At 44.4% G+C, this 14,354-nt stretch overlaps 1 protein-coding gene across 1 annotated transcript in view; it reads left to right on the top strand.

Moving 5' to 3' along the window:
- Positions 1 to 4,800: 4,800 nt before the first annotated feature.
- The window catches only part of GCA (grancalcin), a 66,483-nt gene continuing 56,929 nt past the window's right edge, over positions 4,801 to 14,354 (top strand). The window contains exons 1-2 of the mRNA XM_033945018.1: positions 4,801 to 5,031; positions 7,414 to 7,572. Of these exons, the coding sequence (XP_033800909.1) occupies positions 5,008 to 5,031; positions 7,414 to 7,572 (183 nt within the window). The 5' untranslated portion in view covers positions 4,801 to 5,007. The remainder of the gene's footprint in view (positions 5,032 to 7,413; positions 7,573 to 14,354) is intronic.

Here is a 14,354-nt window from a genome sequence, read left to right as displayed (position 1 = left end):
TTATTTTCAATATGACTTCCTTTTTTAAGGTTTGACACTTGTGCCAGAATATTTTTACTAAATTTAAGAAATATTTGCCCTCTTTCAAATGGTATAGAGGTTTAAAAAAGGGAAAGGCATTAATGAAGTCATTAGGTTCAATCTAGCCATTTATTTCTGCATGAATTTAAACAACTAAAAAAAAAGATAAATATAGTTCATCAAGTCATACAAGAAATGGCTCTACAGCAGGGGTGCCCACACTTTTTGGGCTTGTGAGCTACTTTTAAAATGACCAAGTCAAAATGATCTACCAACAATAAAATTTTTTAAAAAACACAAAGCACACTGTATGCAGAGAAAATGTTAATTATCATTTATATTCCGCAGGTTTTCAAAGAGGTCAAGGCATACGATTCTATGCAATGTCACCTCAGGAACAACTATACAAACATAGACAAATATACCCCCTCCCTTTTTACTAAATCGCAATACTGGTTTTTAGAGCAGGGAGATGCACTGAATGCCCTGCGCTGCTCTCGATGCTCATACTCCCTGCGCTAAAAACCGCTATTGCGGTTTAGTAAAAGGAGGCCATAGTGCAAAATATAGACAGCAGATATAAATTCTTAAAACAGACACATTTTGATCACTAAACTGAAAATAAAATCATTTTTCCTACCTTTTTGTCTGGTGATTTCATGAGTCTCTTTGTACTTCCTTCTTCTGACTATAAATCCAATATTTTTTCTTTCTGCCCCTCCCATTTTCTGTCTCTCTTTCTTTCTCTCTCCCCCTGCCCCCCGCAAGCCATCCTGCCAATTTTTCCACTTCCCCGATTCTTTCCCTACCCCCTAAGCCACCATGCCGATTTCTCCCTGCTTCCACGAGCCAGACCAGGAATATACAAGCGCCGGACTCACAAGACTTCACCTCTGATGTCAATTCTTACGTCGGAGAGGAAGTTCCAGGCCAGCCAGGCAGCGATTGGCTGGCCCAGAACTACCTCTCTGACGTCAGAATTGACGTCGGAGGTGAAGTCTTCTGAGCGCCTGGCCTGGCTCAGGGAGGCAGGAAGAAAAAGATTGCCAAGGCAACGCGATCGATTCACATTGCCTTTGCGATCTACTGGTCGATCGTGCTCGATCATTTGGGCACCCCTGCTGTTATGGTATCCTGTCCTGACCTGAGGAAAGGGGTTTAGTCCCCAAAAAACTGCCTTATTTCCATTTCCTATTTATAAACTTTAATCAATAGATACAATACTACTTGATTCTACATAAAGCAACAAAAACATTTTTTTCTACCTTTTGTCGTTTCTGCTTTAATCATCTTGTCTTCACTCTTCTTTCTAGCCACTCTGTTTTCCATCCACTGTCCACCCTCTCCCCGTTCCATATGGCATCTTCCTCTTTTTATGCTCCTTCAATAAACTGTCTATCCTGTGCCCCTTCTCTTCTCCTTTGTACATGATTGATTTCAGCTCTGCCACCTCTCCATTTTTCTCTCTCTGTCAGCACCCCGTCCCCTATGCTCTGGCAACTCTCTCTTCTCCTTTCTTTCCTTCGCACCCCACAGTCTGGTATCTTCCCTTCCCTGATTCTCTGGCATCTCACTTCTTTCCTTTTCTTCCATCTCTCCCTCCCCCTACATGCTCTGACATCTTCTCCTTCCTTTTCCCTTGGTCTGGCATACTTTCCTTTTTCCCTCCAATCCCTGGCATCTCGTTTCATTCCCTCCCTCATCTTCTTTCTCCCTCCAGTTGGGTGCAGCAAGTCTCTCCCCCTCTGCTCCCTTTCCTCCTTCTGTCACCCAAGGCTTGGCGTCATGAACTTCTTCAGGCAGCAACATTCACAATTTGCTGCTGTTGCCAGCTTCGGGCCTTCTTCTCTGTTGGGTCCTGCCTTCATAGAAACAGAAGTAAGCAGGACCCGGCAGAGAGGAAGACTTGAAGCTGGCAACAGCAGTGGATTGTAAATGCTGTTGCTAGCTGAAGAAGTTCATGATGCCAGGCCGAGCACCCGGGGCAGACTGCTACTCTCCCCCCCCCCACAACCCTCCTATCTCTCCCTCCCTCCCATCACGAGACTCTAAACAGCACTGCTCTACTCTAAGCAGGCTGCTTCAGGGCTTTCTCCTGCCGTGATTCCCTCTGGCACGTCACTGATGAGGGAAGGAGGGAGAGATAGGAGGGTCGGATCGGGTTGGGGGGGCGCCCGGGATGATGATGAGGCTGCTGCTGCTGACAGCGAATCCAGCAAGAGTGAGGCCCCAAAGCACAGCACTGGCGGGCCCCCCCTGACCATTTTAGGCCCTAGGCCTGTGCCTACTGGGCCTATCCTTTAATCCGGCCCTGCTTCCCCCCCCATATGCCCTGACATCTCTCTCTTCCACTCCATGGTATGGTATCTCCTTTCCCTCCCTCCCATGGTCTTTGCATCTCTTTCCTCCTTTTCCTGATCTTCCTTCTCCCTCCTTCCCTCTCTCTCCCCAGTTGGGTGCAGCAGCATTTCTCTTCCCCTCCCCCATTGAGTACAGCAGTATCATCATCATTTCTCTTTCCTCCCCCCAATTTGGTACAGCAGAAGCAGCATTTATCTTCACCCTCCCCCCTAATTGGGTGCAGCAGCATGACTCTTCCCCCTCCCCCTCTTGGGTACAGCAGCAGCATTTCTCTTAACCCCCCACCCCAATTGGGTACAGCAGAAGCAACAGCATTTCTCTTCCCCCTCCCCCTCTAATTGGGCACAGCAGCATTTCTCCTCCCATTCACCCCCCCCCCTCCGTCTCACACACCCAGCAGATTCGCTACAGACAAAGGCAAGTTGCAAGTTTCCTTTCGTCGCTGACCTATCTCACAAAGGTCAGCAACAGAGGGAAGCTTACAACTTGCTGCTCTTGCTTACTTCAGGCCTTTCTTGTTGCTGGGTCCTGCCTTCGTGGAAACAGAAAGTAGGCAGGAGCCGGCAGCGAGAAAGGCCTGAAGTAAGCAAGAGCAAGTAAGCTTCCCTCCGTGGCTGGCCTATCTCCCATATGCTCCGGGGCTCTAATGGTCCGCGCCGGCTTCTCTTCCCTACCCCCCCCCCCTCCTACGTAACTTCCGGTTTCGGAGGGAAGCCGGGTTCAAGTCGCTTGCTGGGTTTTGTTTAAAGTCTGGCGGGAGTCTTTCGGCGGCTCTTCAGGCTGTGCGTTAAGCAGTGGTGGCAGCAGGATTCGGCAGATGACAGCCGGGCGGTAATCTAAATTTGCTGGGCGGAACGCCCGGCTGAAAAGCGCTGGGGAGAACACTGCATATGCTAGAACTAGTTTAAGACATGGCAGGAGCCTACACGAGCTTTGGGATGGGCATTTCTAGCAACTGGATGTGTTAGGTGCCATTGACTCGTGTTCCAGTCCTAGTGACTTGAATTACAGATCTAAAAAGAAATCAGTTTTGTGCTAGTCTGGTAAGGTTCTCCAGCATCATCTCCATGGTTGTTTTCAATGTATCCAGCCATCTGATTGCAAGTGACTCTCTTTGCCTGGTTTCTTTGATCTTCCCAAACATGATGTCCTTCTCCAGTGATCTGAGTGACATTGCTGCTTTGATCTTTTTCAGAACAGATTTGCTAGTTCTTCTGGTGGTCCACGGCACCACAAAGCTCAAATGAGTCAATCTTCTTTCTGTCTTGTTTCCATAAGTGTTCAGCTTTCTAATTCGTAATTGATGACTGAGAAAATGAGTGCGTGGACAAGTCTGATCTTCATTTGGAGTGTTATTTCCTTGCCTTTGAATTACTGTGTCGAGAGCCTTCATTAAAAAGTGATTAAGTGCTATTCTGCTATTCCTTGCTAGTTGCTTGTTTACGAAAAAGGCCAGGAGATAGAAGTTGTTAAGGATTTCAATCATCTTCAAGCTCAAAATGTTATCATTTTCTGTGGTCATGATCTTTGTCTTGTTTATGTTCAGTTGTAATGCCATTTATCACTTTCAGCTTTGCCGTTTCTCAATAGATACAGCATGTCCTCTTTGCTGCTGGTGATGAGCACTGTATTATCTGCATAGTGCAGGTTGTTTGTATTTCAGCCACCAATGCTCTCTTCTTCCAAATTTGCTTTTCTGAAGATGGCTTCACCATAAAGGTTGAACAAGTAAGGTGACAAGATGCATCCTTGCCCAACGCCCTCTGATGCAGTTTTATTGGAAACCAATCTGTGTTGCCATACTGGATAGTGAGCCATCACCCCTTCCTAGTTGACTACAAACTCCTCTCCGATTCTGCCCTTGGACCTGCCACAGTACCAACTACATAGTACTGCTGCAGCAGCTGTAGGCAATATTTAGTAGCAGCTTAAGTGCTGCTGAATATTGGTGGAAACTGGACAGACAGTTTAGCCAGATTTAAACGGGCAGGAGGCCCTCCACCTATCATCTTCCCTTTATGGTTGGATGTCCAGTTATGGTGGGCAACTTTAGCAATGCCATACTTCAAACTCCTACAAAGAACATTCTTTTAACTAATATAGACCAATTCTGTGCACTTGTATTCAATTATCTTTAAGGCCTCAATTTTGCAAAAATATTAAAGTTCGTCTTCTTTTGAAAAAAAAAAAATTAAAAAAAAGAGGAAGTTGTTCCTCTGACAAATGTTCTAAATGGCAAAACACATAATTTCCACATATTCCTTTATTGTTTTTATAGTTTTGTACAGTAGTTGCAACAGCGCATCTAAACATATCCTAATCAAACCCCCGTACAAGCTGGAAGCAGCCAAATCCCGCGCGCACCAGAACAGCTCAGCGGAAGTCGTCCACTCCCCTCAGGCACTTACTGGAAGGGGCGAACCGTCTGTGACGCAATCACGGCAGAGCCTCGTAGAGGGCGCGGAAGGTAGCTCCTGGCCAATGAGAGTGGTCGGAAGCTGCTCGGCTGTACTTGCTTGCGCGACTCGCGGCAATCGCACAGGAGTGTTTCTGGTAACGGCGAGTGGCGGTTTCTAGGACTCCCGTACAGTGCGTGACATTCGAGAAGCTGTGTAGTGGGAAGCCATGGCGTACCCCGGCTTCGGAGGCGTGAGTGTGCTGTTCGAACCCCTTGGGCTTTCGTTCTGTTTTCTTTCAGGACTGTCTCGCCTTTTCTCGATCCGGGGGGGGGGAAGGGGGGGGGGTTGGGGGGTTGGGCTGTGGGGATAGGATGGGGGAGAAGGATGTCTTGCTATGTGTGCACGTCTCCCACCTCAGATAGCCGCCATGGTAGTGGTAGAAGGTGTCCACCAGGCCCTAGAGGCTGTGTGTTGTAGCTAAGATGTTTGTCCTCGGGGTGAGGATGGTGCGCCTCTTCTGGTTACAACCCTGCCGCTCAGAAGCTGTACAGAATGCTAGACTCAAGGTGTTCAATTCCTGGTAATCACTTCTAAAAACTAGAAGTGTTTTCTTTTAATGGTAACAAAGAGAGAGAGGGGAAAAAAGGCTTCAGCTTTCAGAAAGATGCACTAGCTTGAACAACTTGATCCTAAAGAAGAAGAAAAATAAACATGGTTTTGGCTGTATATGGGGGAAGGAAGGCGTTCTATATGGCTGAGATTAAAACATGTATCGAGGAAAAAATATTAGATAGAACTAGTTGTAAGGACGACATGTTTTGGTGATGGTGAAACAATTTTTTTTTATTTTGAGGTTTTCCTGTAGTATGGCAAGAATATAGCATGAGATTCTAATCTAGATCATGAAAGGAACTAATAGCGTACGCACTTGAAGTGGTAGGTACACGAATTGTCCAGGCCTTCTCAGAATTGTATTCTGATACCAAAGAGCCTTCATCAGAGGCATAAAGGTTAGTCTTCCACATTTATCTTCTGGTAGAGAAAGACACTTTAATTCTCCAGAAAGGCATTTTAATCCTCCTTGCTGAACTTAAACTAGCAACTTATCCTGTATATGCCGGCCAAATCCAAATTCTTTGGTCATCTTTTGCCAACTGTAAATGTCAATATTTGGGAGTCACTTACCAACCCTTCTTAAGGCAATAGTAAGAGTATTCTTAATCTAACAAACCTAAAAGCTGAAAATTAGATGGTATTGTGAATTTACAATAGATAACATAGACCCTTTTTGGTCTGTTAAGCTTACTGATATTTTTATGATTATGACTGGATCATAAGCAGTCAGTCTTTCTGGTGGTATGCAACCTTTCTGTGGTACCATTCAGCAACATTGATAATGAAATGCTAACACTCGCTTAAAGGGCCTGAAAAGGATAGCATTGTACCAGCTAATCTCAGTGGCACTGATTGCCTCATTGGGGGTTGGCTCATCATATACTCCTCTTACTCAATTGTGGAGTACCAAATGGAGCCATCCTCTTTTTATTTTTTAATGTTCTTGTATATCATATGCAAGCCTGTGATAACGAACATTTTTCCACCTGGGTAGCAGAATGAATTTCCTTTTTTATGCCCAAGCAGGATTAACTTCAGTAGAGATTGGCAAGATCTTGGTGATGTTTAATGAGTCTCAAATCTGATTTTATTTTGTGCAGTAGGGCTTTGAGGTGTAGAACAAGCTTTTTTATCTTTATGGCTTCAGGTTTTTTGTCCTATGATAAGAAAACCATATCAGGAACATATGTTCTAGAACATAACAACAACAACTGCTAAAGGAAGAGGATATTCCAGTTGGCAAAATTGATATTTTACTTATAAATTGCTTACCTGTAACTGAAATGGGGGAGGAGAGGGTGTGTATCAGAATTAAGAACTGATACGGAGCCACAACAGCATGGGAAATCCCATTTGCACAGTTCACAACTCTAGAAAATTTGTTCCATTCTTACATTGAATCATGTGATGTTTCTCTTCGGGCATGTCACATAGTTACATGCTTCTGTTAGGTAAGCAACTTTGCTTACCATTTTTGACTAGGTAGTAGCTCTTGCATGCAAAACATCTTAAGATGTAATTAAGATATTGTAATAGCCGTATTTTATTTTCTGCAGTATATCATTTTCTATTTTTATTTTATTTGAATTTGTCCTTGGATTTTGAAACTTCTTTAGCTCCTTAGTATTTGATTAACAGAATTCTCAGCCATGACAACAGAAGAACAAGTGAAATAACCAGTTGGTCAGATTATCCTGTTTACACTAAGGGCAGACATACTGAAGGTTTTTGTCCTCTTGTGTTTATAAGGAAAATGCCCTAAGCCTGGGAACTTTTTTCCCTGGGAACTTTTTTCCCTAGATATTTATAATTTTATGGTCACTTGTAGACCTTTATGACAGAGAAATCAGGAATGATTTGAATGTTTAAAAATAGTTCATTCTGTAGCTTTTCTTATTTTCAAATCAAGCCATATATTCTAACACTTCAGCTTTTTCATAACAGAAGTACAGCAGGAAATGGCAAATAGCATTTTGGTCTAATAAACTTTTTTTTGTTCTTTTCTCTCTCGCAAAAGTATGGTGGCTATGGTGCTCAGATGTTTGGAATGCAGATGCAAATGGGACAGCCAGTGCCAGGTGCAGTACCAGGTGCCACTCCTGGTGGATACTCTGGATATCCAGCTTATTCTGCTGGTGACCCTATGTGGGCCTACTTTACTGCTGTAGCTGGACAGGTAAAATATATATTCTTTATAGTTAAATTGACTTTGTGGAAGACGTTAAATTCAGATACTTTCATTTTCCTTTATTTACCAAAAGTAAACAAGGAAGAATATAGTATATGCTGTGAAGGAATTCTGAAATAGTAATTGAAAAGATTAATTTTTGTACAGTAAATATCAGCATATCACTGCACATACAAATAGATGAAAAAGCTATCGCATTGAACAAGGCATTAACTTTCTTTAGAATAGACACATCTTTTAGAAGTCTTTGAATTCCATGGAGACTGGCCATGATTTTAAATATTAAAGATAAGTAATGTGTTGTACATCTCTATGACAGCATTCAAGTAAGGAACTGACATGAAAACTGAAAGCTTAAAGGGAAAAGAATTGCTTGGAGAGAAAACATAGGGTTATTGGATGTCTGGGTTTCCCTGGATATATCCTCCTTTTTGAGGGCTCTATTGGGCATCGAGGTGACTTAAAAAAAAAAAAAAATTCTGCTTTTGTTCAGATTTTGGCAACAGCAAGAAGAAATACGCGCAGAGCTGCTCTGCTGAAGCATGCGCTGTAACTGTCAGCTGTGTCGGTCCTCTGGTACGGAACAGGAATTGACATCAGAGGGGGCAGAGGACCAGCACAGCCAATGGCACACACCTCAGCAGAGCAGTCCCATATCAGAAGCAGTAGCAGGAGGGAACAGAAGCCAAGGAGATAACATGGGAAGGTGGTGGTGAGTACAACTGGATTGAAGAGAAGGGGAAGACACTGGATGGAAGGATTGGGGGGGTGTCATACTAAATGGAACTATAGAAGAGAAAAAGGGGACCCTGGATGGAAAAGAGGTAGAGAGGAGGCACTGGATGGAAGGATGGGGAAAGAGAGGGGGTCATACTAAATGGATGGGGGAGGAAGGGGACTCTGGATGGAAACAAGGAGAGGGGGACAGGCTAAATGGAAGGATATGGGAAAGAAAAAGGGGACCTTGAATGGAAAAGGGATAGCATGGTGATGCTGGATGGAAGGATTGGAAGAAAGGGAAAATGCTAGATGAAAGAGAGATGGAAGGGGGACATGATAAATGGAAAGATGAAGAGAGAAAAAGGTGACATACTGAATAGAAAAGGAGCAGAGAGAAGATGCTGGATGGGGAGACATGCTAAATGGAAAGATAAAGAGAGAAAAAGGGAACATGCTGGATGGAAGTGAGGAGAGACCCGAGAGAGGAGTGACACATTGATGGAAGGGGAAGAGAGAGAGAAGGACATGCTGAATGGAAGGGAGCAGAGGACAGAGTTAGAGACTGGGGAGTAAGAGAAAGGGGAATGACAGGTATAGTGAGAGAGAAGAGAGATAGAAAGCTGTAGATAGACAGTAAAAAGAGGGACATTGTGTAGTAGGAATGAATGAAGAGAGGGAGAAAAATAAATTGAACACTGAGGAAAAAAAAATCAATATTAGAGATGGATGTATTGTAGTAGAGGAGGAGATGAAGACAACAGGAGGTGAGAGAAAAATGACAAATGGACACACAAACTTGGCATGGAAGTTGAGAAACATAGAACATGACGGCAGGAAAGTGCCGACGGCCCATCAAGTCTGCCCACTCAAGAACCCTCCCTCCCAACTAGTCTGCCTACTCAAGAACCCTTCTTCCCTGGAGTATCTATCGTTTGAGCATAGCTCTGTAGTACTCCCACCTGTTTGTCCCATCGACTCTTGCAGTTGAGCACACTACTAGTCTCGACCACCTGGCGGGGGAATATCATTCCATCGATCAATCACCCGTTCGGTGAAGAAGTAAAGTTTTAGTGGATGCCCTCTTGTCGTCGTAGGACCCTTTAGAAAAATGATTTCCTCCTCCACTTTGATGTGACCCATGAAGTATTTAAATGTTTCTATCATGTCCCTCCTTTCTCTGCGCTCCTTGAGAGAATATAAGCACAGTCTGATCAGGCGTTCTTCATATGGGATGTCTTTAAGTCCTGAGACCATCCTAGTGGCCATTCTCTGTATCGACTCCATTCTCTTCACATCCTTTTGATAATGTGGCCTCCAAAATTGGACACAGTGCTCCAGGTGAGGTCTCACCATGGATCTGTACAACGGTAGTATGACTTTCGGCTGATAAAGCTCCTTCTGATGCAACCCAGCATTTGTCTGGACTTTGCTGAAGCTTTCTCCACCTGATTAGCAGCTTTCATATCTTCCCGGATGAGAACTCCCAAGTCCCTTTCTGCAGTAGTTCTTGTTAAGTTTTCACCGTTCAAGGTGTATGTTTTGCATGGATTTCCGCTCACAAGGTGCATTACTTTACATTTCTTGGCATTAAAATTTAGTTGCCAAGTACTGGACCATTTTTCCAATATAAGCAGGTCTTGCTCCATAGTGTTGGGCCTGGTTGCACTGTCAGGTTCTGAGGCCCTGCCCACAACGCTGCATAGTTTAGCGTCGTCGGCAAATAGTGAAATTTTGCCTCGAAGTCCCTGAGTCAGATCCCCTACAAAGATATTAAATGGCATCGGACCGAAGACCGAGCTCTGCAGCACTCCACTGGTCACTCTCAACGTTTTTGAGGGGATACCGTTTACCACCACTCTTTGAAGCCTGCCGCTAAGCCAGTCTTGTACCCATGCTGTCAGTGTTTCTCCTAGTCCTAGCGAGTTCATCTTATTTAATAACCTTCGGTGTGGAACACTATCAAAAGCCTTACTAAAGTCCAAATACACTATGTCCAGGGATTCACCCTCATCCAGTTTTTTAGTTACCCAATCGAAGAAGCTTATCAGATTGGATTGACAAGACCTTCCCTTTGTAAAGCCATGCTGGTGGGGATCTCTTAATCTTTCATCATCCAGGAACGTGTCTAGTCTGTTCTTAAGACAGAGAAAAGCAGGAAGCAGAGATTGGAGCCAACATTAGAAAAATTAGATGACTAGCCAACAAAGGTAGAAAAATTAATTGTATTTTAATTTTGAATAAAGTTCAAAACTCACAACTGAATCTGATATATCATGGGGGAGAAGATGGGAAGGGGTTGCCATGGAGAGCAAGTCACAGAGGGCACAATTATAGCTTGCTTTGGCCCTGACTGCACGCAGCTGGCAGACACTTAGGAGAGTCATGTGCCCCCTTTTTTTGTCTTCACAAATATGGTAACCCTAAGAAAACAGTTACTTTGTGTAGGCTGATTGCTCTTCCTGTTCTCTCCTTTCTCCAGGGGTCTTTGGGCATAGTATCCCAAGTCCACTTTAGGCCTAGTGTTATGGACAAAAGTACACAACTCGGTGAGCTACTTGCAGAATGCCAATTCTGTAAATTTTTTGCACCCATTCATAAGTTTAAAACTAGTAGCAAAATTTTAATTTTAAATAAAGCAGTTGGTGGTAGTTCAAATAATTAAAATTCACTTCTTTTTATGTATGTTTTGCTACTAGGGAGATATGTACACTTCACCCTCCTGATTTGCGCATTTAAGACTCGCGACTTCGTTTATTCACAAGTTTTTGGTTTTTTTTAAACCAGGAAGCATCCCTGCCTCCCGGACCTCTATACAGCTTACCTAGTGGTCTAGCGGTGAAGCGGGGCCACAGTGCTCTTCCTACGCTTCTGCCCCATGCAGAGCCGTCCACAAAAATGACTGCTGTGAGTTCTCACGAGACTGCAGTGGGAACTCACGGCAGCCATTTTTGTGGACTCCCTCCTGCCATGCTGACTACCCTCCCCCTGCGGCAGTGAACGGCAGGATGGATGCCCAGTCCCTCCTGCCACCAAAGACTCGCTCACTCGCAAGGCGCCCCCCTCCCTAAACATTCCCTCCCCTCTTCCTTCCCTCTTGAAAAAAAGGCAGGAGAGATGCCCATTCCCTTCTGCTACTGGAGGTCCCCCAAAGCTCCACCTCCATCCTCCGAACCACCCCCTCCCCCGGTACCTTTTTAGAGAAGTTGGAATGGGAGGGAAGCTCAGTCCGTTCCACTTGTAGGCCTGCCACTTTAAAATGGCAGGCCTTTCCCTCCCCAGTGCATCATGTGATGCACAGGGAGGGGTCTAAGGCCTGATTGGCTCAGATGCCTAAGGGGAGGTGCCTTAGGTTTCTGAGCCAATCAGGGCCTTAGGCCCCTCCCTGTGCATCATATGATGCACTGGGGAGGGAAAGGCCCACCATTTTGAAATGTTTGCCTACAAGCGGGACGAACTGAGCTTCCCAGCTGCAGAAGTCTGGCTGGTGCAGTAGTCAGAAGTTTTGAAGTCCAGCTTGCCTGCTTCTTAAGGCAGAGGATCTCCCTGTAAGCTGTTTCAGCCCTTTCATCAGTGTTTTTCAGTTAGCACATGTCGCAGTGAGTACAAGCTGACAGCCTGAATCAGCGATTTTTTTGGTGTCTGAAAAGGAGGTTTTGAGTGGTTTCTCTGCATGTTCTGCCCCACCTCTAAAATCGCCGTCTTTACTACTACTATTTATTGTTTACTACCGTGTTTCCCTGAAAATAAGTCCTAATCCCTCTATCCTTCCTCGCCCTGACGCCTGCTACCACCAGATCAGCCCACAGACATAAACTATCCTTCCCCTCTCTACACGGCATCCTCCACGCAGGAAAACTGGGAAGATCCCTCCTCTCCAAAATCACGGGCCTTTGGAACGATCTCACTATCCCACTGCGGAACCTGGGCTCCCTCCAACTATTCCGAAAACAACTGAAAACCTGGCTTTTCTCTAACATATAACATCTCTTCTCCTGTTACATCACCTCTTTATATATGCCCTTGTAAATCTTTCTCCTCTCTCTTCCTATATTTTTAAACTTTGTAAACCGTGTCGAGCTCCACTCCCATGGAGATGATGCGGTATATAACCTTAAGGTTTAGTTTAGTTTGGTCTTAATATAAGCCCTAGTTGAAGTGCTGGATTTGCCATCAGCAGCGCTTACCCTCTCCCCCTTCCCCCATCCCACCGTCGAGCAATGTAATCCAGGGGCGGGTCAGAAGGAAAGCATGGAGGTAGGAAATCTGTAGCAGTGCTATGTATATAAGCTTCTTTTTTGGTGGTTGGCCTTTGTTGTACAGTTTTTTCTATATGTTACTTTTGATAACGGCGTTAATGTACAAAAAAAAAAAGCTTTATTCTATATACTGCAAGTTCTGTCTACGGAGAAGAAGTAGGAGGCCATTGGCCGACGGTCTTGTTAGAAAATGAAGAGAGACTCCATCCAGTCTTTTAGTTTGCTTTGGCGGGTTGTTGAGGTTACTGTCCAGCGGTGGGTGATCGAACCACGTGCCTTCTTTCCTTACTCGTCACTCCTTTCTCGTAGAAGCGATGTTCTACTGTCTCAGCTCGTCTCCAGTTGGTGACCCGGCATTTGAAGTTTTCTGCATCAGAAGTGGCAGCAATTCTGACTACCTGCTCCCGTTAACTCCTTACTCTTCTCCCTGAGGTAACTTCCTGCTTTCCCATAGGTGGGAACCCTCAGAGAGAGGGCTTGGGTTAGCGCAAGCAGGCTCTCCAAATTTCTGCCCGTTACAGAAAAAAAAGAAGCTAAAAAGGCAATTGGGGGATTGAAGCTGTGCAAAGGTGAACCTCCGCAGGTCGTTGCATCGCGATCTGCTGGGAGAACGGAGCTGGGACCAGGTTGCAAAAGACTTTGCTTCTAAGCTGAAGGGCATGTGTGCAAAAAAGAATTTGCTACAAGACATAAAGATGACATCTCCATTGCCAAATGTTGGAGTCACTGTTAGTTGGAGAACTCATCAGGTTCTGGAAAACTTTGATGAGAATGACAGCCCAAAACCTAAGAAATTTAAAAAGATTACTTCTTCAAGCTCCCTGAACACCATCCAAATGTCTGTTAAAAAACAACTGCCTTTAAAGCAACTGGATATCAAAATTGACGAAAACCCAACTTGGGAGAGCTTAGAATCAAAAGAGAAACAGCTGGGGGAGAGAAAGAAAAGAGGAAGAATTAGGGTGGAGAAGAGGAAAGGAGAGATGATCATTGTACATGAAAAAAATGACCTACCCCGAAAATAAGACCTAGTGCGTTTTTTGGACAAAAAATTAATAGAAGACTGTTTTATTTTCAGGGAAACACGGTGCTACTAGAGAATGACACCGGGAAAACCATTTATCACCGTTCCCACCCCGTCTCCATGAGCTCAGTCACTGTCCCGTCCCCGCCCTGAAAGCTTGGTCCCTGCCCTGCAAACTGACAGATCCCATCCACACAAGCCTCAAATAGTTATTATTTTATACTGAACTTATTTTATTAAAGTATAAAAAGAGACAATATTCTGTACAATTGTCATTTTATAAACACAAATAATACAGAGCAAGGATCAACAAAACCCATCTTCCCTCCCTTTCACAAATATCCTCTCCACTACTGTGAAAACCGAACAAACCAAATTACTACAGAATGTTACATAGAAATATCAAGCTAACAGAATACTTCAGTCACACATGGCAGGAATAGTGTTAGGGGAGAGCAACTAGGGCAACTATCCTCTGGTCAGAGAGAGAGAGAGCCCTAAGCCAGCTGCAAGCTAAAGAAGCATAGCCTGGGCTTTGCGGTCCCCAGTTATATCTAATATCAGCTTTAGCAGGATACATATTTCAAATCTGAATTATTCTAATCACAAAATATAAAATAAATTTTTTTTCTACCCTTTGTTGTCTGGTAGTTTTATTCTTCAAATTACATTGGTCTCAGGCTTTGGTTTTGGGCTCCTTCTGTCTTCATTGTGGCATGGCTGGCTCCTGCAGGTAAAATAGGCATAAGAAGAGGTGGGGAGGAGATGCC

The sequence above is a fragment of the Geotrypetes seraphini genome, chromosome 5 (genome assembly GCF_902459505.1).
Source record: "Geotrypetes seraphini chromosome 5, aGeoSer1.1, whole genome shotgun sequence".
Classification (NCBI taxonomy): Eukaryota; Metazoa; Chordata; class Amphibia; order Gymnophiona; family Dermophiidae; genus Geotrypetes; species Geotrypetes seraphini.
Note: the sequence above shows the minus strand (reverse complement) of the source record. Positions and strands in the feature narration are given on the sequence as shown.